This window comes from Hemibagrus wyckioides, linkage group LG02, assembly GCF_019097595.1.
Source record: "Hemibagrus wyckioides isolate EC202008001 linkage group LG02, SWU_Hwy_1.0, whole genome shotgun sequence".
Lineage (NCBI taxonomy): Eukaryota > Metazoa > Chordata > Actinopteri > Siluriformes > Bagridae > Hemibagrus > Hemibagrus wyckioides.
Window position 1 is genome coordinate 7,383,115 of NC_080711.1, and position 26,956 is coordinate 7,410,070.

General features: G+C 38.8%; 1 protein-coding gene across 3 annotated transcripts; it reads left to right on the top strand.

Moving 5' to 3' along the window:
- On the top strand, window positions 1-25,203 carry gjc1 (gap junction protein gamma 1). 3 transcript variants are annotated; one of them, XM_058413544.1, is made up of 3 exons: window positions 17,498-17,741; window positions 19,506-19,574; window positions 21,426-25,203. In XM_058413544.1, exon 3 carries the CDS (start codon window positions 21,468-21,470, stop codon window positions 22,884-22,886), a length of 1,419 nt encoding a protein of 472 aa, XP_058269527.1. In that variant the 5' UTR covers window positions 17,498-17,741; window positions 19,506-19,574; window positions 21,426-21,467; the 3' UTR covers window positions 22,887-25,203. The 3 variants fall into 3 exon arrangements, with proteins under 3 accessions (XP_058269508.1, XP_058269527.1, XP_058269518.1); XM_058413525.1 differs by lacking the exons at window positions 17,498-17,741; window positions 19,506-19,574 and adding an exon at window positions 1-372; XM_058413535.1 differs by lacking the exon at window positions 19,506-19,574.
- The last annotated feature ends 1,753 nt before the right edge of the window (window positions 25,204-26,956 follow it).

Consider the following 26,956-nt stretch of genomic DNA (forward strand, 5'->3'; position numbering starts at 1 on the left):
ATGGACTTTAGCATGATGGGCGAATACACTGGAATGTAACGGTTACCATGGTTACAGCGCGGAACCGTTTAATCGTATATAAAGGCGCGAGACTAATAAGACTCGCGAGCTCGTGCCTGTCATCCTGGATGATCACACATCATTATATTCAGCAGCCTACTTTTCTCTTATAGACTTAACAGCTGAAGGGATGAGAGTGCGCGCGTGTGTCTGTTTGTTTTGCAGACAGTCTCCGAAAAGCGCGTGAAGCGGATTTACGTCAAGAAGCGGCTTTAATGAAGCAGTTTGGCGACGTCGGCGCGGTGAAAGCGGTCGATTATTTAAGTCGGAGTGAACTTCTTCTCTTAATAATCTCCACAGACTCGCAAAGCGGTAAGATAAATGATAAATGATGGCTTTCTGTGACACACTCTCTTATCCTTTATGCTCATATGGCTTAAAGAATAGACTGCCGGTGCACGTGCATGCACGTCTAAGGAGTTAAGGATGCTACTGAATATATTCACTACCGATATTTCTAAAGGAGGCATTTGTTTGCATTGTGTGTGTCTCTTGTATTTTTTTTTTAAGGAGGTTTGCGTTTAATAATTTGTAGCCAAACATTTTGCTGTAATACTGTAGTCTAACCCCTTTATTGTCATGCGCACAGAAAGTGCAATCAATTCTTACTTGCATGTCGTTCCTCAGTGCTACAAATCAGCATCCACTGAAGATGCACATCAGGGGTAATGCAAAAGGCTCCAGTAGTAAAGTGCAGTGACAATAGTAGATTGTGCCTCCTGATGGCTTGATGCTAGAAGCAGTTTTTGCATTTTCTGGTCTGAGTGCTGAAGGTTTTGTATCTTCCCCCTGAATGAGGACATGTGGAGGGTTCGACTGCCCTGCTGAGACAGCGTGTATGGTCAATGTCCTGAAGTGCTTGTTGAGCGGAAAGCAGGAAATTGTGCCTAAGTGTGTGAGCTTTGTGTTGTTGGTTGGTTACGCAAGAGGAAAGATTCATCAGTCTGTATAGCCACTTGTTCATTATACTGACCTTGTACGGCTAAAAGAATTCAAATCAAAAGAATTGAATAAAACAAATTCTATCCTGAATTATTCTCATGCATTATATAAAATAATACACCTCTTTTTTTTTACCCCCAGAGGGATGATCATGTGCCATTATTTTCCTCTTGTTCATAATACAAAATGTTTTCTTGATGTTTAAATTTTAAAACCTTACAGTAAAGGGTACTAACCTGCACCAGTCCTTGTGAATGGTGATCTACCCTCAAGTGTACATATAGTGTACTCTAAGGGTCATCACGGTCTATGATTGTACCTTAAATCTTGTATTTAATATAAACTACATCCACATATCTATCTATCTATCTATCTATCTATCTATCTATCTATCTATCTATCTATCTATCTATCTATCTATCTAAAATAAAATGTATATTTTTTTGCAGCAGAATCAACCAGCAGAAAGTAAATACAGGAGATGGTCATCATAAAACACAATCCAACATTTAAATGTGTTTTAAAAACACATTGACCTTGCTTGGAGGAAATATCGACACCAACCAGTGTACCAAACTTTTTATTATTATTATACTTTATACTATTTATTATTATTATTATTATTATTATTATTATTATTATTATTATTATTATTATTATTTTAAAAGTTCTAGCTCTTCACGTGAGAAGAGGGTGGTGGGAAGGTGAGCGCGAACAGTTTTCATGTCTGATATCCAGCCACATCTTTTACTGAGCCGGTTGATCATGTTTTCCACACTCGGAAGAAAGTGCTATCTACTGCATACGTCTTCTGCATACATGAGCTCATGATTGGCTAGTGCCGCTGTGATTGACAGGGGAGAGAGAGACTATACTATCCCTCTTCCACCCCCTTTCAACTCAGTCATGCTTTATACATGTATGGTGAATCAAGCAAACCTGCTCTCTCAGCTGTTTTAACCAGCTCTAATAACTGTGATGTGAGCTGGTGTGCAGGACAAATCACTAACCTGAAGCCCAGAAAGTTGTCGCTTGGCAAATTTTGGAAAAATGCTGTGAGACGTATCAGAAAAGCCACTAATTTGGTGAAACATGCTAACCGCCAACTTCCTTCCATTTCACGCATAGATGTAATATTTCCTGTCTGTCAGAAGTTCGTGAAATATGTTACTGTTAATCCATGACCACATTTCAAAGATCACTGTACCACTTACAATGTATGTTAAGTAAGTGTCTTTGGTACAACAAATTTTTTAAAATATAATTTTTATTGTTAGGTTTTATTGTAAGTTTAATGCTACTACAACTAACAACAACAACAACAACAATAATAATAATAATTTATAATTATTATAATTATTATTATTTATATATTAATAACAATTATAATATAAATAAAATATAAATTATAATTATAATTGTTTATAATAATAATAATAATAATAATAATAATAATAATAAACAACTGAATTTGATGCACAGGGATTTCCAGATGAATTAAAATGCTAACTTAATTTCATGTATATTAAAATGCTGTGCACTTCACTGTGTGGTTCAGAGGTAATTTACAGGCATTCTATCAGCAGATTAACTAGCATCTGTGTGTGTGGGTGTGTAGGTGTGTGTGTGGGTGTGTATGTGTGTGCGCAATCCATCTGCCTTTCCAGAAAAGATTATATATGTGCGTTTTATTTCTCGTGCATTTGTGTGTACATATTCATCTACTTATTCATCCTCTGTGTGTTTCTGTCTGTGTGTGTTCATAAGTATTCATTTATTCACAGTGTGTTGTCTTGATGGATGACTGCAGTTATTCCCTTGCAGCCTTGCTGCCCTTTTTCATTCGATCCTTTTTTACATTTCAATAGTCTTCTATCTCAAACCCACAGCGAAGGATAAGAGTGTGATCCAGTAATGTTTCCTTTAGAGTCAGCGAGCAGAGAAGAAGGAAGAGAAAAAAGAGGAAAGGAAGCAAAAAGTTGCTTGTAGTCTGATAAAGAGAGACATAAGGAGCTGATTCGGTCTGTCAGGCAATAACATGGACGCCCACACACACACACACAAATCCATGCATGCATGCACATACATACAGAAGGAGAACAGACAGCTTGGTTCCGGTTGGTTAAGACCAGTTTGGACCACCCTTGATTTAGGAGAACTCCAGCTGAGTGCAATTAACCCACACTGTAGAGCTTGTGATGCCCTGTAGTACATTCATTTGCGTTCTATTATCTATACATACATTACCACGCCGTATGGTGAGATAGTATTGGATCTGATCTGCTCATCTCTGTGTCAGCAATACATCTAACGTTCTATTTATACAGCTAGAAAAGGCAGAAGCATAGAATTGTGGCTTTCTCTTATTCTTTCGCTCCTACGCTGCTTTTAAGTATTAAACGTTTACCACATTAATCCACGTTATATAATGGTACGACCTTGGAAGTGAAAGCATTAAGGCTTTTAGCATTTGATCTACATACAATATGTCTAATATTTGAACATAATTTTTGATTTTTTTTTTCTTTGTGATACAAACTAAACAAAAAAGCAGACATTTCTTGGTTGCATAAGTATTCACCCCCTATAGGTCAATAACACAAGTCTTCTGGGAAATGTCTGCCACAGCTGGGTCTGACAAAATTGCTCAAGCAGAACTTGACAAGAAGGATAGCATTAAAATCAATTTAATTATATACACAGTACATTCAAATTAAAGCCCCGTGAGAGTATAAAACAACTTCGGTTACTAAACAATCCGACATGGTAGATTTAAAGAAGAGATATCCCTATCTACAATGAAAATACAGAAAAAAATCTAAAAAATCTAAAAAAAAAAAAAAAATAATAAAAATTATTATATTTTCTTCCTGATCGGAGTGGTGTGTTTGTGGCTGTTCGTGGAATTGACAGTGGTGTTTCCATGGCAACGTACTAATTGACAGTGCTTATTCTAGAAAGTATGTAGGAATGCCAGTGTTGGCATTGCTCATATTGTTTATGCGGCTTCGCCACTGAAACTTTAAACAAAACACCGCTGCATTAACTGAATGCAGATTTAAGGTTTTAACATTTTACAGTCTACTATCAGCACCACAGCTACATATTAGTGTCTTTTTTCACACTTTAACACACAAATATGTGTCCAAATTCACAAATGTTAAAGGGATTTTTTAAAAAATGAATGAATAAATGAATAATAATAATAATAATAATAATAATAATAACAGATGGACTGGTGACCTGTCCAGGGTGTACCCCTGCCTTTCACCCAATGTGCGCTGGGATAGGCTCCAGCAGACCTCCGTGACCCTAATTAGGAATAAAGTGGGTATAGACAACGGCTGGACGGGTAATAATAATAATAATAATAATAATAATTATTATTATTATTATTACTAATAATTTATTATTAATTTATTTATTTATTATTGTTATTTATTACTATTATTATTATTATTATTATTATTATTATTATTATTATTATTATTACTAATAATTTATTATTAATTTATTTATTTATTATTGTTATTTATTACTATTATTACTATTATTATTATTATTATTATTATTATTATTATTATTATTTCACACACTAGCTAGCTCTCAGCAACCAATCACGACAGCTACCAATTCAGAAAATCGCACATGCTTACTTCAAGACTTCAAAGCACACAGCAGCTTGACACACTTGCAGGAAAACTCTACCTGCCCTCTTCATCAATCATAAACTCTCACGCACATCTGGTTAGTGTCACACCTGTCTCAGCCTCAGACCTCACACACCCTCGAACCATCAGCTGAACATCTGATGCATATAGCACACAAAATTCAGCAGTTTCTAAGTCGTCATCTGATTAGTTGGATTCTACAGGATTTCCGAAAGACATGTGTGTGTCACGTTTTATAATAGTCCAGCTGGAAACAAAGCTGTTGTGATGCTCTCGGAAGAAGGGAGTCGTCACATTTACAACTGGGACAATGAGCACTTAAGAGGATCAGCGAAATGCTGGATTTTGTAAATGATGTGAAATTCATTCTATAGACTTATTAATTTACACAACTATCTTAAATGAACGGCAGTCTGTTTTTCTAGAGACATCAAATTTGACATTTTCAAGCCCCTAAACATGAAGCTGAACAAAGCAAACTGTGATTGGTTGCTTTACATGTCAGTCAGGCGTCCTCCTGGGCAGGTCTTGGCCAATTAAAGCTTCTGTGGAGAACAATAAATACAATATGAGGGTTTGGCAATGTGAGACCAGTGTCATTCTGACTGACAGGAGAGGAGAGTAATGCCCTCCCTTCTGCCCTCCAAGAAAGCACGGCCAGTTTTACTCTGTATGACTCCTGGTTATAGTTGTCTGTGGCATGACTGGGATTTGAGCTCACAATTTCCCAACAGCCAACTATTTTGTTTTGCAGCACCCGGGAGCCCAGGAAGTGCCTAAGATGATTTAAGAAGTTTCCTTACTTGTGCTAGCATCTGCCAAAAACACAGAATATGCATATTATATGAAATTAAAGTGGTCATTATTGGGAATATATTGCATGCACACACACACACACATGGCAGATGTATGTGAATCCTTAGTGACATTCCCAGTGGGTAGGAGTCTGATGTGATTCTTTACTACCACTGAGCAGTACAGATTTGCACACTATACACACACACACACACACACACACACACACACACACACATACACACACACACACACACACACACAAAGCTTTGGTTGTTGATGCAGTTGCAGGATATTTTAATTGTTTATGACAGCATAAGACAATAGAGAAGCACAATGTGGTGAAAGATTCAGATCACACACACACACACACACACACACACACAGCTTTCTTTCCCATGCCTGCCTAACATCATCTTCTTAAAAACACATACATACACTTGCTCTGTCTCTTATCACACACACACACACACAAAACCTGATTTCCTATGACACAGTATCTGTCACATTGCAGTACACATGATTGATTGGTTCAGACCCAGCATCAAAGAATGTGAAGTGGTGGAACAAGAAGTTAGAAAATAGAAATAAATCTAAAGCTAGAGCATTAAATGAAATGTTTATGTTCTGGTGTCACGTGCTGTAAAAGCCTCAAATCCGTGTGTTTTATAAAGATACACAGTACAAAATCTGAAGGGCTGTAGGGCACAGGAACCAGACTCAAGGCCTATAAGCCAAATACAGCTCACTGTATCACTACATCCTGCAGGATGATGTAATAATGTATGTAATAATATATTATAATAAAGACATAGCAGGTTATACATACACTATGTTGGCAAATGTTTTGAGAGGCTTGCCTTTACATGCACATGAACTTCTTAATCCGTAGGGTTTAATATGGAGTTGTCCCGTCCTTTACAGCTATAAAAGCCTCTTCTGGGAAGGCTTTCCACAAGGTTTAGGAGTGGGTTTATGGGAATTTTTGACCATTCCTCTAGAAGCGCATTTGTGAGGTCAGGCACTGATGTCGGACGAGAAGGCCTCTAATTCATCCCAAGGGTGTTCTATCGGCCATGAAAACCCATTCCATGTTCTTGAGCTAATCTGAAGGCCACACGAAGTTTGGAGGACTGTAGCTGTTGACTCTGCAGAGTTGCTGTTGTTCCCAATTGCTTACACTTTGTTATGACAGTTGAACGTGGAATATTTAGTAATGAGGAAATTTCACGAATGGACATATTGCGCAGGTGACAACCTATCATGCTTAAAATCACTGAGCTCCTGAAAGCGACCCATTCGTACAAATGTTTGTAGAAGATTTGCAGTCTGCATGCCTTGGTGCTTGATTTTTATCATTAATTATATATATATATATAATGATAAAATTATCACTTATTAAAATTATTATATACATACATATATATATATATATATATATATATATATAAAATTTGCACACTTTGGGCTCTTTTGCACACTGTGGGCTCAACTTAAAAATGATTCAGAAACACAGCATTCTTTTGCGCAGCCTAAGACACTGATAGATAACGTGAAAATATCAAAATGTTAAAAGTCCCCAGTTTATGGCCTTTCAAGAGCTCATAAATATGCTGGTGTGGCTCAGGTTGATATTGCCATCCTTGCTGTAGAACCACATTGTCACTCTTTATCCTCCTTCACCAAACTAATTCTAGCTAATGCCATTAATGTGACATGAAGACTAGATCACAAAAACAAAGTGAGTTCAGGACAAGTTAGAGCATCTCTAGGGAAAAAAATAGGCTGTCAGCAGTCTCAAGCAATTTTGTGAAGGACAAAAATGAAGGCAAAGTCAAGCAGAATTAACACAATTAAGTACTGCTAACATGGAAAATCGTGACATATGTGACATCACTGGTAAGTGTTTAAAAGAAACATCCTGTGCTGGCAATTTTACCATTTTTCAAGTAGTTTTCCAAAACTCAACATGTTGCATCACAAATTTTGAATAAAAGCTGCAGGAGAATCAAGCTTTTTTGCCAAAAATGTCCATAAAAGGAATTACCTCTTTATGTCACACTCCTGTTTTTTTCCCCTAGCCTGCTAGGGGCAATATCTTCACACAAAAGAAAAACAAAAAATCAAAAGCTTTACAGTAAGTGATGATATCAAACCAATTTCTGCTCTCTTACATGCCCTAAGTGCTTATTCATAAACATCTAAAATTTGATGTTTATCTTCAACCACTAAAATTCTGTGTAAGGTTATCCAACAGAGATAAAAACACACATCTCACACTGGAAGCCAACAGAGTCCTGACTCATTTTATATCAGACTCACAGCCAGAACATCATTTATTTGTTTATACTGATTGAAAAAGTTGATTTTTTATTCTTCCAGGAAAATTGGGAGCTCTTAATTGAACACATTGATTGTACTAATAAAATAAATGGAATTCACAGCAAGTTTTATTATATATCTTTATAATCGGTTTTAAATTTCTCCTCCGTTGACAGTATGTGAAGGAATCAGCTTTCGAGAGACATCAACATACATGTCTATATTTACTCGTGCCTTTCCTTCGTCTTTTCTTCAAGTCACGTTCTACAATATTCATTCACCCATGACTGGGTTTCCATGGCCACAAGGATCGTGCCAATCAGAGCGCAGGATGGCCATGTGCTCCAGACGAGGAACAGAGCCTACAGGCGACATGCACATGCTAGCATGCTAACACTAACACAGCATATTTTTCTCCTTCTCTTCCATTACTCAACTCTCTCTCTCTCTCTCTCTCTCTCTCTCTCTCTCTGCACCCCAGTGTATACTCTCCATTGCCCTTTCACCTGTGTGGCGTTTTAAGAAGCCTAGGGTATGTGTAATTGTTCTCTTTTGTTGTTTTTATTTCCTCTTTAGGCATGACATTACTAATGAGAGTGTAAAGATGGACAGAGCAAGAGAAAGAAAAAAATGTCCTTCAGACAAACAAGTAATTAGTCATCATGTTTAGACAGTCAGAAGATTGTGACTCCCTCCATCAGCTGTGTGGGTCCGTGGCAAGTGTATTTATAATGTTTGTATGTATAAGAGAAGGAGAAAGTCTGAGATACAGAGTTCTGAGACTTTAAAAGTCATGAATCAGAATGGAGAGAACAGGACATGTAAATATTTTTCCAGCCACACAGTGAAAGCTTTTGACTGTGCTGTAAAGCAGGGATTCGTTTATAAAGATTTTGCGAAGAGCAATTATTTGAAAAGAAAGAATGAAATAAATTGTCAGCCATAACTATAGAGCCATATATGTTCATTTTTTCCCTGAAATCTATTTCAGAAAAAGAAGGCTCTTCGTATTCTGGATTTTTCGAATCTGGTAAAGATTAAATAGTGAATGACGATGAACAAATGATTGAATGAATAATTAAAACATAGAATATGCTTTTCTTCTAGTTCAGTGTAGAGTAGAGTAGAATAGAATAGAGTTATGTTGAGTACAGTAGAGTAGTGTAGAGAACGATAGAGTAGTGCAGTGTAGTGCAGAGTGGAGTATAGTACAGTACAGTAGTGTATAGTATAATAGTGTAGTGTAGAGTAGTATAGAAAAGAGTAGAGTGGAGTAGAGTATTGTAGAGAGTGTAGAGGAGAGTAGATCACGTTTAGAGCAGAGTAGTGTATAGGAGAACAGAGAAGTGTACAGTAGTGTACAGTACAATAAAGTACAGTAGTGTAGAGTACAGTACAGTAGTGTAGCATAGAGTAGTGTAGAGTACAATAGTGTAGAGTGAAGCATTGTAGAGTAAAATAGAGAAGTGTAGAGTTGTGCAGAGTTTTGTAGAGTAGAATAGAGTCGTGTACAGTAGAGTAGTGTAGAGTACATTCGAGTAGAATATAGTAGAGTACAGAAGAGTAGTATATAACAGAGTAGTGTAGCGTACAGTAAAGTAGAATAGAGTAGTGTAGCGTAGAGTAGAATAGAGTAGTGTAGAGAAGAGTAGTGTGGAATAAAGTAGTGTAGAGTACATTAGAGTAGAATAAAAAAGTGTAGAGTAGTGTACAGTAGAGTAGAACAGAGTAGTGTAAAGTATTGTGAAGTACATCAGGATAGACTAGTGTAGAATAGAGGAGAGTAATGCTGAATTGTGCAGTGTGGATTTCAGTAGAGTAGAATAGTGCACAGTTGAATAGTGTAGAGTTCTGCAGAGTAGAGTATTGTAGAGTTCAGTAGAGTATTGTAGAGTTGTGCAGAGTAGAGTATTGTAGAGTTCAGTAGAGTAGAATAGGGTAGTGTAGAATACAGAAGAGTAGTATAGAATAGTGTAGCATACAGTAGAGTAGAATAGAGTAGAGTAGCATATTGTAGAGTAGAATAGAGTAGTGTAGAGTACAGAAGAGTAGTATAAAATAGAGTAGTGTAGCGTACAGTAGAGTAGAATAGAGTAGTGTAGAGTAGCATGTAATAAAGTATTGTAGACTACATTAGAGTAGAATAAAGTAGTGTAGAATATTGTAGAGTGCAGTAGAGTAGAATAGAGTAGTGTAGAGTAGAGTAGAATATTGTAGATTACAGTAGGGTAGAACAGAGTAGTATTGTGAAGTACAACAGGATAGACTTGTGTGGAATAGATGAGAGTAGTGTTGAATTGTGCAGTGTAGAGTACATTAGAGTAGAATAGAGTACAGTAGAGTTGTGCAGAGTAAAGTATTGTAGAATTCAGTAGAGAAGAATAGGGTAGTGTAGCATACAGAAGAGTATTGTAGAGTAGAATATTGTAGAATACAGTAGAGTAGAATAGAGTGGTGTAGAGTACAAAAGAGTATTATAGAATAGAGTATTGTAGCATACAGATGAATAGAATAGAGTAGTGTAGAGTACAGAAAAGTATTATAGAATAGAGTAGTGTAGTGTACAGTAGAGTAGAATAGAGTAGTGTAGAATAGTGTAGAGTATGGTAGAGTAGAACATAGTAGTGTAAAGTATTGTGAAGTACAGCAGGATAGAGTGTAGAATAGAGGAGAGTAGTGTTGAATTGTGCCGTGTAGAGTTCAGTAGAGTAGTGTAGAGTTTTGCAGAGTAGAGTACTGTAGAGTTCAGTAGAGTAGAGAAGTGTAGTGTAGAGTACAATAGAATAGCATAGAATGCAGTAGAAGAGTGTAGAATAGAGTAGTGTAGACTGGACTTGTGTAGAGTTCATTAGAGCACAATAGAGTAGTGTAGAGTTGAGTAGAGTACAGTAGAGTTGTGCAGAGTAGAGTACTGTAGAGTTCAGTAGAGTAGAACAAGGTAGTGTAGCATACAGTAGAGTAGAATAGAGTTGTGTAGCTTACAGAAGAGTAGTGTAGAGTACAGTACAGTAGAGGAGTGTAGAATAGAGTAGACTGGACTTGTGTAGAGTTCAGTAGAGTATAATAGAGTAGTGTAGAGTTGAGTAGAGTACAGTAGAGTTGTGCAGAGTAGAGTACTGTAGAGTTCAGTAGAGTAGAACAAGGTAGTGTAGCATACAGTAGAGTAGAATAGAGTTGTGTAGCTTACAGAAGAGTAGTGTAGAGTACAGTACAGTAGAGGAGTGTAGAATAGAGTAGACTGGACTTGTGTAGAGTTCAGTAGAGTATAATAGAGTAGTGTAGAGTACAGTAGAGTAGTGTAGGGTTGTGCAGAGTAGAGTATGTAGAGTTCAGTAGAGTAGAATAGAGTAGTGTAGAGTAGAGTAGAAGAGAGTCGTGTAGCTTACAGAAGAGTAGTGTAGACTAGAGAAGTGTAGTATAGTAGTGTAGAGTAGACTGGAATAGTGTAGAGTTCAGTAGAGTTGAGTAGAGTACAGTAGAGTTGTGCAGAGTAGAGTACTGTAGAGTTCAGTAGAGTAGAACAAGGTAGTGTAGCATACAGTAGAGTAGAATAGAGTTGTGTAGCTTACAGAAGAGTAGTGTAGAGTACAGTACAGTAGAGGAGTGTAGAATAGAGTAGACTGGACTTGTGTAGAGTTCAGTAGAGTATAATAGAGTAGTGTAGGGTTGTGCAGAGTAGAGTATGTAGAGTTCAGTAGAGTAGAATAGAGTACTGTAGTGTAGAGTAGAGTAGAAGAGAGTCGTGTAGCTTACAGAAGAGTAGTGTAGACTAGAGAAGTGTAGTATAGTAGTGTAGAGTAGACTGGAATAGTGTAGAGTTCAGTAGAGTAGTGTAGAGTAGAATACTGTAGAGTACAGTAGAGGCGTGTAGAATAGAGTAGACTGGAATTGTGTAGAGCTGAGTAGAGTAGTGTAGTGTACAGTCGAGTAGTGTAGAGTTGTGCAGAGTAGAGTATTATAGAGTACAGTAGAGTAGAGTAGAGAATACTTATAATCCGGAGAGTAGATCTAGTGCATTTTGTTCAGCTGAAAAGCCTGAAGTTTTATATCACAGACTCATCCCAGAGCTCCTACACATCCCTCAGAAATCCAGCAATCAGACATGAATTGTAGAATAGAAAGTGAGAGATGATGTCAGGGTGATGTTTCCGTGTGATTCATCTTCCTGAGATAAAATGGATCAGATCGGGGTTTGGCTCTATAACCAGCTGACTAAGGAATTCAAATAGGCAACAAATCTTTCCAATCGATACAGTAATTGCCTTGAGTAAGAGCATGGAGGTGTGTGTGAGGGAGAGAGAGAGCGTGTGTGTGTGTGTGTGTGTGTGTGTGTGCACTGACTATGTTCCTGCCTCCATGTCCCCAGGCAATTTGTCCACCTCATATTCATTCCTTATGTGCAACCTCCAGGTGAACACATGTTTAGTCTGTGTGGTGTGTGTGGGAATGCATCAGATTAGTGTTCATCAGTGTTCCACTGGTCAGCATCAAGAACTGGAGAAAACAGAAATCTGGTAATAGATGCACGGCTTTGTCAGGTTGACGAATGACGAAATTGATTCGGAAGCCTGCAACCCGGGAGGATCTGCTGCATATTTGTTACCATCATCCCATTTTCTGTCTTCTAATCAAAAGATCTCTCGCTGAAGGAAGACATAAAGAGGAAAGAGAGGAAAGGAGGCATGAAGCAAAGAGGCAAGAGGCAAGATGTGAGCTAGGTTCTTACGCTATATAACATGGAAAATTGTACTTTAGGCTTTGAATAAAATGGATCATACATTAGGTTTTAGTTTAAACAGAAAGGTTTTGAACTGAATAGAAATAACACATCTTAAGGAGCAGCCACTACATTTGAAAACACAAAATGGTTGATCTTGCCTTCGTGGTGTATTAGTGTTCTTTATAACCTTTTAGAAGAGTGCAGTGGTTTCCTGGTGTTTTCTTCTTCAACCCACATGCTGCGACAGTGACAAGCGCTCCTCGCTTCATTTTGCAGTGATCTGGGCAGTAATAGTACACTACATCTCACTGACTTCTCCAGTGGGAACACACTACTTGCATACTAAGTACACACAGCTATAGGCACACATGCTGTAGGTTCAGTTCGGTTAGCGTGATAGAGCTGAGCTTGAGGTTTAATCTGATTTTTTATTTCATTTATTTTATTTTTTTCTAAATCCTGTCTCACTTCATCTCTTCTTGTTCATCTATTTTCAGGAATTTAATAATGACATAATTACGCATGAGCTCAGCATGTGGTGTGCTGCACAAACACGGTGTCTGATATCAATAATGTAGATTAGATTTTTTTTTCTTTTTTTTCTTAATTTAATAAAGATCCACTCAATCGTGCAGCTGATTGATGATACTCTGCGCTAAGAATCTCGTTTAATGGAACAGAGGTTTAAGGTGAAGGGTACAGAAGATGAGAACACACATGAGATAATAGGTTTGGGGTGGAGGTATTTATTTGTGTGTGTGTGTGTGTGTGTGTAAGCAGGCGGTAAGCAGACGAGGTTGAGTGTGTTTCTCCTCGGGGCATTTTCAATTTGGACGTGTCCTGTGACACATTTGTCCTCTGTATGTTTTTTTTTGTGTGTGTAAGAGAGAGACAGAGACACAGACAGACAGACAGAGAGAGAGTGTGCATGTGTATATGTGAGACACAGAGAGAGAGAGAGAGAGAGAGCGAGAGTGAGAGAGAGAGAGAGAGAGAGAGAGAGATAGTGTGTGTGTGTGTATGTATGTGTGTGTGTGTGCATGTTGGGTATGTGTATGTGTATGTATGTGTGTGTGTGTGTGTGTGTGTGTGTGGGTGGGTGGGTGTGTGTGTGTGGGTGGGTATGTGTATGTATGTGTGTGTGTGTCACCATGTGAAAAATGTTGCTGTGATGCAGTATTTTCATCATTCCTGTGCAGGCTGCTGAATATAATGCTAGACTGGCAGTTCTGTGTTTTTCTCTTATTTCTCTCGAGATTTAAACTGTTAGTCCTATAAGAAACAACCCCTACAGTTTGTTCATTTCCAGTCGCGTGTCCACGTTAATGAACCAGAGGAGTATTTTTTCAGGTCGTCGATCATACTGAAATATTTTGCATGAAAAGTCACGAGCAGCACGATGTCCGAGCCGAGGCTTGTTCCCACAGCTTTAATCATCACTGTGGTGTGCAGACAATGTTACAGACTGAGAAGCCAGAAGCTACTTAGGACTGTGGGAATGTGAGATAACATGGGAATAATAGGCAAATATAGCTGTGGGTCTTTAGATCTAAATTAAGAAGCCAACTCATACATCTCAAAGCCACAAACTTTTGCCTCTCGTGCAAGAGGAAGAGGAGGAGGTAGAGTATGGGGTCCTCTGTGGAGGTGGAGTTCACGATTAGCACGTTCGATTGAATCTAATCAGACTCCTCCAATCTGACTCCTGTGAAATAAATAAATAAATACAGTTTATATGTACAATACGCTTTCAAAAGGCAACTTTAGATTTAGACAAGGGATACAGATGTTAACAGATGTTGGCATGAATCAGTTGTCAGTTTCCAGATGGAAGCTAACCTTTTTCATAGTCTGTTTTTCCGGAATCTTTTTAAGGGGCTTAATGTGATAAAATGCACAATAATAGTGTTTCATGGATGTGGAGCGAGTGTGTGATTGTGTTTTTCCAAATCAAATTCCCGACTGGATTCGTGTGTGTCCCTTCATAGCCCATCATTATATAAACTTTGCAGATGCTCCTCACTACAGACTACAGAAAACCCTCATTTATTGCCTACGCTTACTTTTACACGCTCTCTCTGACCTTCTCAGTAGTTTTCGACATCTTTTCCTTGTCTCTCTCTTTTAGTCCTGGTGTTTCTGACTCAAAATATCTGGTGAGAACAGAGTAGTGTAAGACTTTAGATTAGATGCAACAGCGTAGGAATGAAGTAAGGACAAAAACACAATGAGGCATGCGATTACAGTATAGGAAAATAATCAATGTCAGGCTGGTGTGAAACGAGTTCATCCCAATTCGAAGTGAAGTCACTGTTAACACACTGAAGTTGATTATATTACAGCAATTTGCCAATGATTACATTTATCCAACCAATCGTATTCTGTACAGAGTCACAGGGAGTCTATCCCAGGGATCTTGGAGAACAAGGTTGGGGACAGTGTGCCAAACTATCAGAAGACACAAACACACACCACGGAACATTCTGAGATGACATGAAATAACATGGAACTGGAGGAGGAACCCTCTAAAACACAGAAAGAACACGCAAACTGGTTGGTGTAGCTCAAGTGGTTAAAGCTCTGGGATGTTGATGGCAAGCCCCAGCACTGCCACGCTGCCACTGTTGGGCCCTTGAGCAAGGCCCTCAATGCCCCATGTTCCAGCGGTGATGCATCATGGCTGACCCTGAGCTCTGACCCCATCCCACAAGGATGGGATATGTAAAGAAAGAATTTCACTGTGCAGTAATGTATATGTGACAAATAAAGGCTATTTAACTGTTCATAAACTCAAACACCCCAAAGGTCTGAAGCAAACAAACTAAGCTCCCATAAATTATTGCAATTTTTATTAATTAATGGATTTTAATAATAATATTGTGGAACTTCCATGGAACTAATTCATTCCTATTATCACTTCTATTGTACCTCACATCCCTCACCATTTTTCTTCTCTTTCGAAGTTAATAAGAGAAAATAAGACCCAGGGTTTTTCACGTTAACAAGAAAGCACATAACCCACTCTGAATTCAATTCAATTATTATTATTTTTTTCATGTAGCGCTGTTAACAATGCACATTGTCATAAAGCAGCTTTACTTATTCAGAATATAAACGATAAAATTTTACAATCTCTAATTAGAGGTGATGATGGTGAGAAAAAAACTCTTCCTCAGCACACACCTGATAGTGTGATTATAAATTATTTCTACAATATATATATATATATAGTCAATTGCAGTTGTGTAACCAGGAGTTTTTGAGCACAAGCATAATTTTTGAAATCATTCCACTTTTAACTCTAAGCAATCCCATATATCTCCATTATCAATCCAGGGCCATCCTCATCCTCATCCTCAGCAGCATGGTGGATCCTCCAAATAGCAAGACCCCAAACCCCTGAAGACTTTCCTGTGTTAGAAAAGTCACGGCTTTACCTAAGACGCTGACACTGGACCCTCCTACCGAAAATACTTTACAGAAACTTTCATAATTTCACGTTTCTGTGCTGCTGTACGTCTTTTATCCAATGCCTTCTTGCCTGGAGGCTAGGACTAGTGTAGATAGTTCAACATTCTCTCCGTGGTATTTTACAGGATAGATTTAATACTGATTGTCACATGTGTTTGTTTAGGTGTCAGCGTTATCTCAATGGTATCATCTCCTATCATTCTTTAGGAGAAATAATTAGATTGGATTAAAGGATTTCACTGCATCACCTGGAAACTTGTTACCTAGAAACTTCGTTAATGGTTCAGAAAAAAGAGGGATGGAAATCTTTCTCCACATCTCAAAAATGCGTTAAAGTACATTCTCTTCAAATTAATTAAGATATCAAAGTACAAGTGTACATCTTTGCTGAAATCTCTAAGGAGATCTCAGATATAAAAATGACTGGGGTGTTATTTTTTCTCTCTCTCTCTCTCTGGAGCAAAACCTTAAGCAGACATCACAGTCTCCCTTTTCTTTCCATCAGATTTCATTACTGTCTAGGAGAAATTTATAGAGATAATATATATAGTCTTTTTTTTATTCTATTTCTCATTTTTCCATAAGAAAGGCATGGCAGTTGCTGGAAGGTTTCTAGTGATGCGCAGGGTCTTGCATTAGTGAGGATGATTTATAGAAAAGTCTGATCTTGTCATGACTATATATATATGTATTTTTAAGCTTAAGCAATAAGTATTCCTTCCGTCTCCGGAACATTTATCATGCAGGCGCACATGAGGTACAATTTCCTTTTGTCAGTTACTTTCTAATGTTTACATAATCCCCAGAAGATAAGTCACGCATCTTATATATATATTTAACGAAATCATATTACATTTAAAAACCTTGACGTTTTTTTTGAGATGCTCGACACTTGCAAAACACTTTGGTAGTCAATGGTAGCTTACAGCTTGTATGTGGGTGTAGCTGGAAAACCTTCTGACTGTAATCTGGCTTCTCTGAAAACTGTAAGAGAAAAGAATAAAGACTATAGAGAGATAGCCAGAAGCTGGATTTTTTCTAACCGTGACCAAAGATGCCAAGATGAACAGAAAAGCAGATATTAGGATGTGATGTTCCTTGGAGCATTGCACTCTGAGAGTATAAAGGGAGTCAGAAGCGGCTTTGGAGAAGTAGATAAGGTTAAGGGAAATATTTTATTCTGTGTGTCGCAGGCTATAGGAAAAAAGAAAAAAAATCTCCCTGAAAGGGTCTGCCTTTAATCCATCCCATCCCCCCATCACCACACTTGCTCCTCTGTATCATCAGTATGAAATCATTTCATAGTGTCTCACAATTTCACCCCCTTTCCACCTCTCACCCTGCTGTAAGGACATTAACCCGTCATTCTGTCCTCCCTCCTAATCGCTGACCCAATTTAGGGGAATGAGGGGTAAGAGGGGTCCATTGTGTGTGTGTGTGTGTGTGTGCGCATGTGTGTGTGTGTTCCACAGAGAGGAAAGAGGAGGAAACGCATGCAACCCCCCACCCACTTCATTGTACAAGCCGCTCACACACACTCACACACACTGCAGTCCCACATGGTTGTCAGATATAGTGCGTATAAATGTGGGGGTCCATTTGCTTCCTGGTTTTAAGGTCAATGGCGACTGATCTCAGGGCTTGTTGTAAAAGAATGAAAAGGAAAGAGACAGAAAGAAGAGCAGGGAGATGAAAGGAAAAGGGGTGGAGAGGCAGACACAAAGAGGAGAGGCAGAGGAAGCGGGGATACCCGAGTGTATGTAAGTACATAGTTTGGTGCGTGTGTATGTGTGTGTGAGTGTGTGTCATTTGAGTTGTGTGTCAGGACGTGCCATATGTTACATGCTTCTGGTTGAAATATCATTCTGTTTGATGGCACAGGGAGCATTCTCTTATCCAAATCCATTCCCACACACACACACACACACACTTCTAGTTGTAGAGTAGATGTATATACACACAGAGTGCATATGTTGCCTCATTCGTTTTCCCTTTTCATTCTTGGCGCTGCACGATTTCCGTAAATGGTCAGGAATTCTATTTTTAGTCCATTCTGCTTAACACAACAAGATCTGTTCATACCTCTAAAGAAACAATGCAAAGAATATTCCAGTTCAGTTGAGGTGAAAGGGTTTCTTTCTTTCTTTCTTTCTTTCTTTCTTTCTTTCTTTCTTTCTTTCTTTCTTTCTTTCTTTCTTTCTTTCACGCATAAAAAACAGTCACAGGTCATAATCTTGTTTTCCTTCATTCTACTACATGCATACACTCAACTCTACCCCAAAAGGAAATCAACTAAACCTTGGGTTTTATTTACAATCGAAATACCATGAGTTTATAGACCTTGAAATGCACCGTTCATTCATCTAGTAACCATCAGCATCCTGCAATATCCTGCGGGTGTGTGGGGAAAAAAAATAGACGAAAAACAGAGAAAAAGTTGTCGTTGTCGCTGTATGCCTTGCTGGACTACAGAAATAAGTCATCTGGCAAAAAAGACATATTATACAAATTTATGACGCAGACGAGGAAGTCGGTCGTTTTCATCTGTGATGCCCACTTAGGTTAAGATGATTGTAGCAAAGGGCAAAATGAATTCAGTTTATTATTCTGAAGCGGTGACGCTTTGTGGGAAGAGGGTAATGGAGCTAATTTGGAAAAGAGGAACATTAAGACTTCATGCTTAATGCAGTTAGAAGGACTAAGACACATCCCTCTGTAGTGATATTAGTGGAAGTGATGGTTTATGTTGTTGCTTGGTAGGAGTAAGGCAGATACGCAAAACCGTGTGACGTTTCCTACTATTGACTCAAATTCAAACAATACACTGAGCGATAAAATCAATAAGAATAATAACATACTAAGAATAGGATTCACTATACGGGGTAAGAAAAGGGAAGAAAGTATATGGAGATAATCTGGAAATGTATATACGACTGCAGATCGGCGGTAAAAGACTCCGCCCACTCCGGTAACACTCAGCTTGTTGCAATCAGGCAATCAGGCAACAGCCTCCGCAGTCTAAAACAGAGTGGCTCAGGAGGAGCGTCTTTCCCCATCAGACCCCTCGACACGGACCATGTCCATCTTATAAATCTCTCGGTATTCCTTAAAGACTCATTTATTCCATTATAATTCGGCACACTGCATTTTACTGTGACTACATGCCTGTTAATTCTGTAATATTTGCACATTCTGTACATAACTGCACATCATACTACTACATCTAACAAGTAACATATATGTCTGAGAGGAGAAGCCAGATTCCCCCCCCCACACTCTTACTCCAAGTTCTATACTGTATACAACTGCGTACGTGACAAATAAATCATCTTATAGTCTTAAATCTTGGAATCTTGAATTATTGTGAATGAAGTGCAGATGTGTGCGATATATGCCGTGCAAAACAAATAAATAAATACATTTAAAAAAACCTGTAGAGGTAGTGTGTGTTGAGTAGTAGACAAGTCATTAATTAATGGTGACTTTGTCCCGATGGTAATTCTGTGGTCTGTTCACCTTTTAAGAAGCAGCACGCTTCCATTATCCTGAGAGAGCGAGGCTGTGAAGGAGATGAAGACGGCTTACCAAAGCAGGTTAGCCCTGATGAGCGTTCTGCTGAGCATGTGCTCTTTCTGCTGTTCTTTACTGCCCAAGGGGAGGGCACAAGTGATGAGACAACTCTGTGTGTGTGTGTGTGTGTGTGTGTGTGTGTGTGCTAAAGACACGTGGCAGGGCCAACTACAAGAATACATTCACTAAATGGACTCAGCAATTTTGAATGCACAGTGCTGGCTGCAAATTTTATAACACTGCATGAAAGACTGTAGAGTTACTTTCTGCCCTACAGTTTAGCTCAGGAGTCCCAAATAGAGTCTTTCATTTGGTAATATCAGTGTCATGTATGTCAGCTTTAGAGTAGGATATATTAGACGTGTAATAATCAGAAGATTTGGATTGATGCTTTCGGTTTTCATCCTTCATATTATCAAACAGATGTGTGAAAAAGGTTATGAGAATGACCCATAACTCATATATTTAACCCGTTTAACAGGAGTGTTACTATTCCTTACACTAGTTTTGAACTAGTTGTCTTTTTTATTATCTTATTAATAAACTGAACTAGTTATCTTTACTATTATCTTTTCCACACACCCACAAACATCTTCCTTTAAAATTCCAGTATATTTAGATATTAGAAGTTCTTCACATTACAGTCTGTAGAATGTGTCTTTGTCTGTTTATGTATTTAATCTCGCTTTTTTCTCAAAAAAAATAATACAAAAAAATGAGACTAATAATGTGACTCCGTCCACTAACGTGACTATTTATGTTTGTAGATGTACGGCATGTTTAATGTTGTGTGTGTGTGTGACTCACTTTGCTAGGTCTTTAGTCACCTTCAGTGCAACTACTAGCACTCTTAGACACAGATGAGAGGTGAAGGGATGGCGGGGCCTGCTGGAAGGGAAGAGCTGGGAAGAACGGCAACACCATGCCCAAATTCAAAGCTCTCCTCTTAAGAGAAAACGTTAGAAAAGCCCCAGGACTCTCACTTCCGGCTTGTTTGGCCAAGTTCTTTAAGTGCACTTAAGGTTATCGGTCACTACAAGGCAGGAATACCACTGTAGCTGTTCTTTGTCTCTGCTTTTTTCTCTCTCGCTTTACCTCTCTCTCTCTCTCTCTCTCTCTCTCTCTCCATCAAAATGATATCTGTGTCCTGAATGCCCTGACATTTCTCAGACTTGTCCTTATATAGCCATCGCAATCAATACCTTTAATGTTTTATTGTGAAGCAAAATGTAAACATTTAGCTTGGAAAAATGAGTGGAGAGAAACCAGAGACTCTGTAAACACAGCGCAGAGCAGCGGCAAAGCCTGTATTTCTAGCAGAGGTATGAGGTCTGTGTGTGTGTGTGTGTGTGTGTGTGAGAGAGAGAGAGAGAGAGAGAGAGAGAATAATGCTTCCAAGTAAATCTTTGTAATGAGTGGATGTGCTTAATAATGAATAACACAATACACATTTCAGTCAGGAAGTCATCTACTACTGCAGACCTGCACTGACTTGTCCTTGTTCTAACTAACCTATTTATTACATTGCTCACATAATTGTAGGAATTCTGGTTCTAATCAAAATCGAAGCAAACGTGTGTTCACGTAATATCACCAGTTCAAGCTTTGTTACATAATGAGAGTTGCAGTTATATAATTAGTGTATATCAAATTCGTGTTGTTCGCAATCTCTGCACTATAACTCATATTGTAACTTCATGACACAGTTAAGTAAATAAACTTAAAATTTGCGTGTTGCCATGTCTTACAGCATGACCATGACATATTGTCATTAACGCGTATACCAAACCTGCTAACATCAGCAATGTATACAAAACCTATGTTTATCTTAACATATGCTCTCCTTCATTCACTTTCCTCCTTCTCTCTTGTAGAGTCTGTGAACTTAGTCATCTGGGACACTGTCGTCCGACGCCATGAGCTGGAGCTTCCTGACGCGTCTGCTGGAGGAGATTCAAAACCATTCCACGCCGGTGGGGAAACTCTGGCTGACAACATTGGTGGTGTTCCGCATTGTCCTGACGGCGGTGGGTGGAGAGTCCATCTACTATGACGAGCAGAGCAAGTTCGTGTGTAACTCAGGCCAGCCTGGCTGTGAAAATGTCTGCTACGACGCCTTTGCCCCGCTCTCGCATGTCCGCTTCTGGGTTTTCCAGATCATCTTCTCCGCCATGCCGTCACTCCTATACATGGGTTATGCAGCCAATAAGATTTCCCGGACCAAGGAGATGCCTGGGACGGAGAGGGATGGCGATTCAACAGAAGGTGGGTACACGCAACGGAGGCCAAGAAAGCTGTACTTCGGGGCACGTCAGCATCGAGCAGGGCACGAAAATTCAGGGGAGGAGAGAGAAGAAGACCCGATGATCTATGAGGTGCCTGAGATTGATAGTACGCGAAGGGAGCTTGTTCCACCGCGTCCCAAACCCAAAGAACGGCACGACGGGAGGCGACGCATTCAAGATGACGGTCTGATGCGAGTGTATGTACTGCAACTACTGACACGTTCAGCTCTGGAAGCGGCCTTCCTGGCCGGTCAGTATCTGCTGTATGGCTTTCATGTAGCACCCATCTTTGTGTGTTCAGGTGAGCCTTGCCCTCATCGTGTGGACTGCTTTGTTTCACGTCCCACAGAGAAGACCATCTTCTTGCGCATTATGTATGGAGTCAGCTGCCTCTGTTTGTTACTTAATGTATGGGAAATGATTCACCTTGGAGTGGGCACCATCAAAGACGCACTGCAAAAACGTCACACTGCCACGGCTGAAGAAGAATACCAACTGGGCCTGCTGAGGGCCGGGGACATGTCTGACCGAGTAAGCGGGCCAGCACTCAGTGAAGGAGAAATGGTGGACGATGTCGGGAGCAGAGTCAGGGAAGCGGACTACGTGGGTTATCCGTTCTCCTGGAGCACCCCATCTGCACCACCAGGCTATAACATAGTGATGAAGCCTGAAGCCCTGCCTTACACGGACCTAAGCAATGCCAAGATGGCATGCAAGCAGAACCGTGACAACATCGCACAAGAGGAGCAGCAGCAGTTTGGATCCAACGAGGACAACTTCCCTTCGGCGAGCGATGCTCGGCCACCACCGATCAACGAGGACGCTGTCCAGTTAGAGGCAGCTATTCAGGCTTATGCCCTCCAACACAATGCTGGCAACAGCCGTAATGAAATGCAGGACAACCACAATAATGATGATAAGCCACAAAGTAACATCCCTACTGTTTCTCAAAAAGAGAAGAAACATCGTTTGAAACATGGCAAAACTGGCAGTGCCGGGAGCAGCAACAGTAGCAAATCCGGAGAGGGCAAGCCGTCTGTATGGATCTGACACCATCTGTTGAGACTTTGCAAAACCTTAGCTGTTTACATAAACACACACACACACAATACAGTTTTTAAGTACACTGTACACATACTGTTGTTTGGCATAGCATGCTGTAATTTTTTAAAATATCTTTTGTGCCTTAAGATCCAGAAAATTCTGGAAGACTGAAAGTATCCTTCTGACTGATCTCCTGGTCTTCCTGATGTTTGAACTCGTTTCTTTATGAACACTTGGCCATAACATTTTTTTCTACAGTTATAACGTATTTGATAAAAGCACTTTGTTGATACCGGTCTGAGAAGCTCCCGAGTTTTTCTGGGATTTGGCAGGGTAATTCCAAACCGAAACATTTCTTCAAACTCATCCATGTCTACAACATCCACAGACGCACCGATCCCATATTTTCTATCTGTCAAACATTAACAAAGCATGGGATATCACCTGCTCCGTAATGCCAAGTTACTGTATGGGAAACATCACAGCTGTCACGGTGTCATGCTTCAGGTCCGAGTTCCTGTTGGGTCATTCCACAGAACTTGTATTACTAGCAAATACATTAACATTAATGGAAAAACTCAATATTAAACAAGTGTTTTAGGGCAATGGCTAATATGCATCCTTAATGAGATGTCAGTGATGCTAAAACACCACACTGCCACGATGTCGCACTGTGTTCATTAATTCCTTTCAGAATAGAAAATGGATCTTGTTTAAAAATACCGACACGTATGTACTAAATGCCTACATGTGCATGCAGACCCTACGTCAGCTCCGTTTCTTTCTGATCTCGGAAAATTAACACAGAAAACGGACATTTTTGTAAAAAGTCGCTCAAAAAGCTTATTATTTTGACATACTGCCCCCTACTGCTTAACAGTAGTTATTTCACTCAACGTACAGCAGAGATCTGGTACACAGCACTTCAGAGGTGTAGGTCTAGTCCATTTACAATTACAACTCTTGTCTCTATCATTATATATTTATTCACTCTCTAAAGAGTCTAATATCCAGGCACTGTGATGTCACTGGGATATTTTTATGCCCACACGTACATTCACGCTTGAAAAGCTTGTGTACTGTGTGAAGTCTTCCATTTTTGCCTCATAAGGCCACATTCCAAGATTTTTTTTTTTTTCTTTCCTGCACAAGTCTGATGGCAAAACCCGAATGCTCTGGGAGACCAAATACTGTTTGCAGGCACTGATTCATCCTGCTGCTATGCCGTCATGCTAACAGAGCAGAAAAGGCCATATATAACTACAAAAAAAAAACAAAAAAACCTTGTGAGAAGTGGAGAGGACAAACCCTTTATATTTCAGCAATACTTTTCTGTATGATGATTGAGGATTTGGGTGAAATAATTCATATAGACAAGATTTGGCTTGTTTGTTGTATTCATTTTTTTTTTTTTATCGGTGTTTTTGTATCGTTGACTCCAATTCAGTGTTTCTCATACCTTTATTTGGTTAAGACTGTTTTGTAGGGTTTATTTCATTGATTTTGTAGCCAAAAATGCTAAGATGAAGCATACTTTTTAAAGTGTGCATCGCCTATTCAGTGAGCCGTGCTTCCTTTTCTGCCGTCTTTTGACTGGCGGTATTCCAGAATACTGGTTTAAAGATAAATCTGAATTTGCACTTAGGATGGTGGAAAATTTCCAATGGCTTCTGGCGAAAATCCAAGCGCAGCTGTGGGAAAAAAAAATTAACAACAAACAACAGAGAGAGCCGGGACGGAAAAGGCCACGAGACCATTTTTAGAGCAGCTGTTTTCATTTTTAAGAGCTCCAAGAAGCAAAAATACACATATAACATCATCATGTCCCATATATTGGGATTGTGTCTGTATTTTTTCTTTGACCCTGGAAGAATGAACTCCCTAAAGATACTTTTTATTGTGTGAAGGCTCTTGGCACAGTGCTTAGCCAGCACATCTTCTCAGCAGGGTCACAACAACCGATGGCGCTGTATACTCTGATTACTCTGAAGAGTGTATATTCCTGTGCCTGTATTTCCTTCCACTCAATTAAGATATGGCGTTTCAAACTGTAAGATATCTCTAGATTATTCTCTCCTTACTTGTCTTGTTGCCCTTTTTCTGACTTTTTTGAATTTTATTAAAAGTCTCCTTTGTAAATGATGAACAAAATCTATTGTACTTAAACAAGAAAAAAAAATAATGTCTTATTCTTTTTCTTAATGTGCCAATCTGTAATGACCAGTAAAGTACAATTATTTCCATTTTTTTTGGGGGGGGGACCTCTGTTTTTCTTGAAAATGCATGTCCAGAGCTATTTTGTTAATAAACATGAAAAATGAATAAACACGTTTCTCAGTTTCAGATAGTCCAGTGTGGGATGAGTTACTCCAATTTTACTATAACAGCTTGCTTAAAAAATGTGTAGTAATGGTGCTCTGGATACCCATGCTGGATCACAAACCGAGCTGAAGATAAACAATCTGTTAAAGAGATTATGAAAATAGTTTATCAGGATTATTCCTGATGGCTGTATTTATATGTGTGTCTATAGCATTTGACTTGAAATACATTTGACTTGTCAGGCTAACTACTCCTGCTACTGTTATTTGTTGGCCTGTCACAAATTAACCTACCGAAAAACATTTGTGGATGTGAACATCATATTCCATTAAGTACTTATTATGTCACACAGGCAACCATGTGCAACGAGCTAGTTATGGTGAATGTCTAGTCGACGTGTTGCTTGCACTAAGAACAAGTTGTTAACAGTAAATTTTTTATTCAGGTGCTGTTTTCATTGAGAGAGACTTCTATAAAAGCACTCGTATAAGTCGATCTGGATAAAGACATCTGCCAAATGATGTAAATGTAAATGTTAATGAACTTCATGATTTCTATGAATGCTTACAGTTACCACTGCTTACTATCACCATTCCAAATACAGAGCTAACCTTTTTTAGTCCACCGAAAGCTTTGTTTATGTAGTAACAATATTTAAATATCTTTGGGGAATGACAGTAAAAGGACAACGGGGATCTATATGAGTAAGCTGGCTCAACAAGAAACACGGGACACAAACAGGTTGACCTTCATTTTCGTCTTTGACAGATGGTTTCTTATTGGCGCAACAATAGCTGAGGATTTAGTCACAAAGACTGCTTCTTAGGTTTCAGTAGGACAGTGCATGAAGGTATTGGCATTTAGAGCTCTGAAAAAAGCATCAGTAAATAATAAGATCCTCAGATCACTGACAATGTCAATAGAGGACTTGGTCACAGGCTAGCAAGGTGATTTGGATGCAACTCTGTCCCTTAAAATAGCCATTTTCTAAAACTTTATCATTTTTAATTAAACGTACGCCTACTCTGAACAAAGTTGCTTTGCTACTCAGTCGAATCGTATCAGAGCGTCTTATGTCACGTTATATAGTACGTTCTTTGAGAAGCAGCAAATAATTCTTGACATGAATTGAAATCCTACTTTTAGGCATCTGTGATTTACAAGCCTAATATCATTATAAAGATTTAGTACATTTGGTACAAAGTACATTTGGGAAATCATTGTTTTAAAAATTGACTGATCTACAGAGATGTGCATCTGATCTTATACATTGGATATAAAAACTCTATACACCCAATTAAAATTGGAGGGTTTTGTGATATAAATAAATAATAAATAATAAATAAATTGAATGTAAATTAATCAAGTCAAATATTATTCCAGCTTTAATGTGATTTGCAACCAACCGAGTGAAAAAATAAATAGAAAAAAAAAAATAGAAATAGAAAAGTAAAAAAATAAAAAAAAGCACAGCCACACTCCTAAACTAATACTTTGTTAAAGCAGCTTTTGCTTGAAACACAGCACTCGGTCTTTCTGAGTCTGAGGTCTACCAATTTAGTGCATAGTTTTGGCAATTTTATCCAAATTGTTCTTGTATGAATGCTCCAGATCTATTAAACTGGATCTACTGTGCATATAGTACTCTTTATTCTTGTTCTCTCTCTCTCTCTCTCTCTCTCTCTCTCTCTCTTTATAAGTGAGCATTTTATTTGATGTTTTTTGCAGTTGAAGGTCAACGATCACCTTCTTCT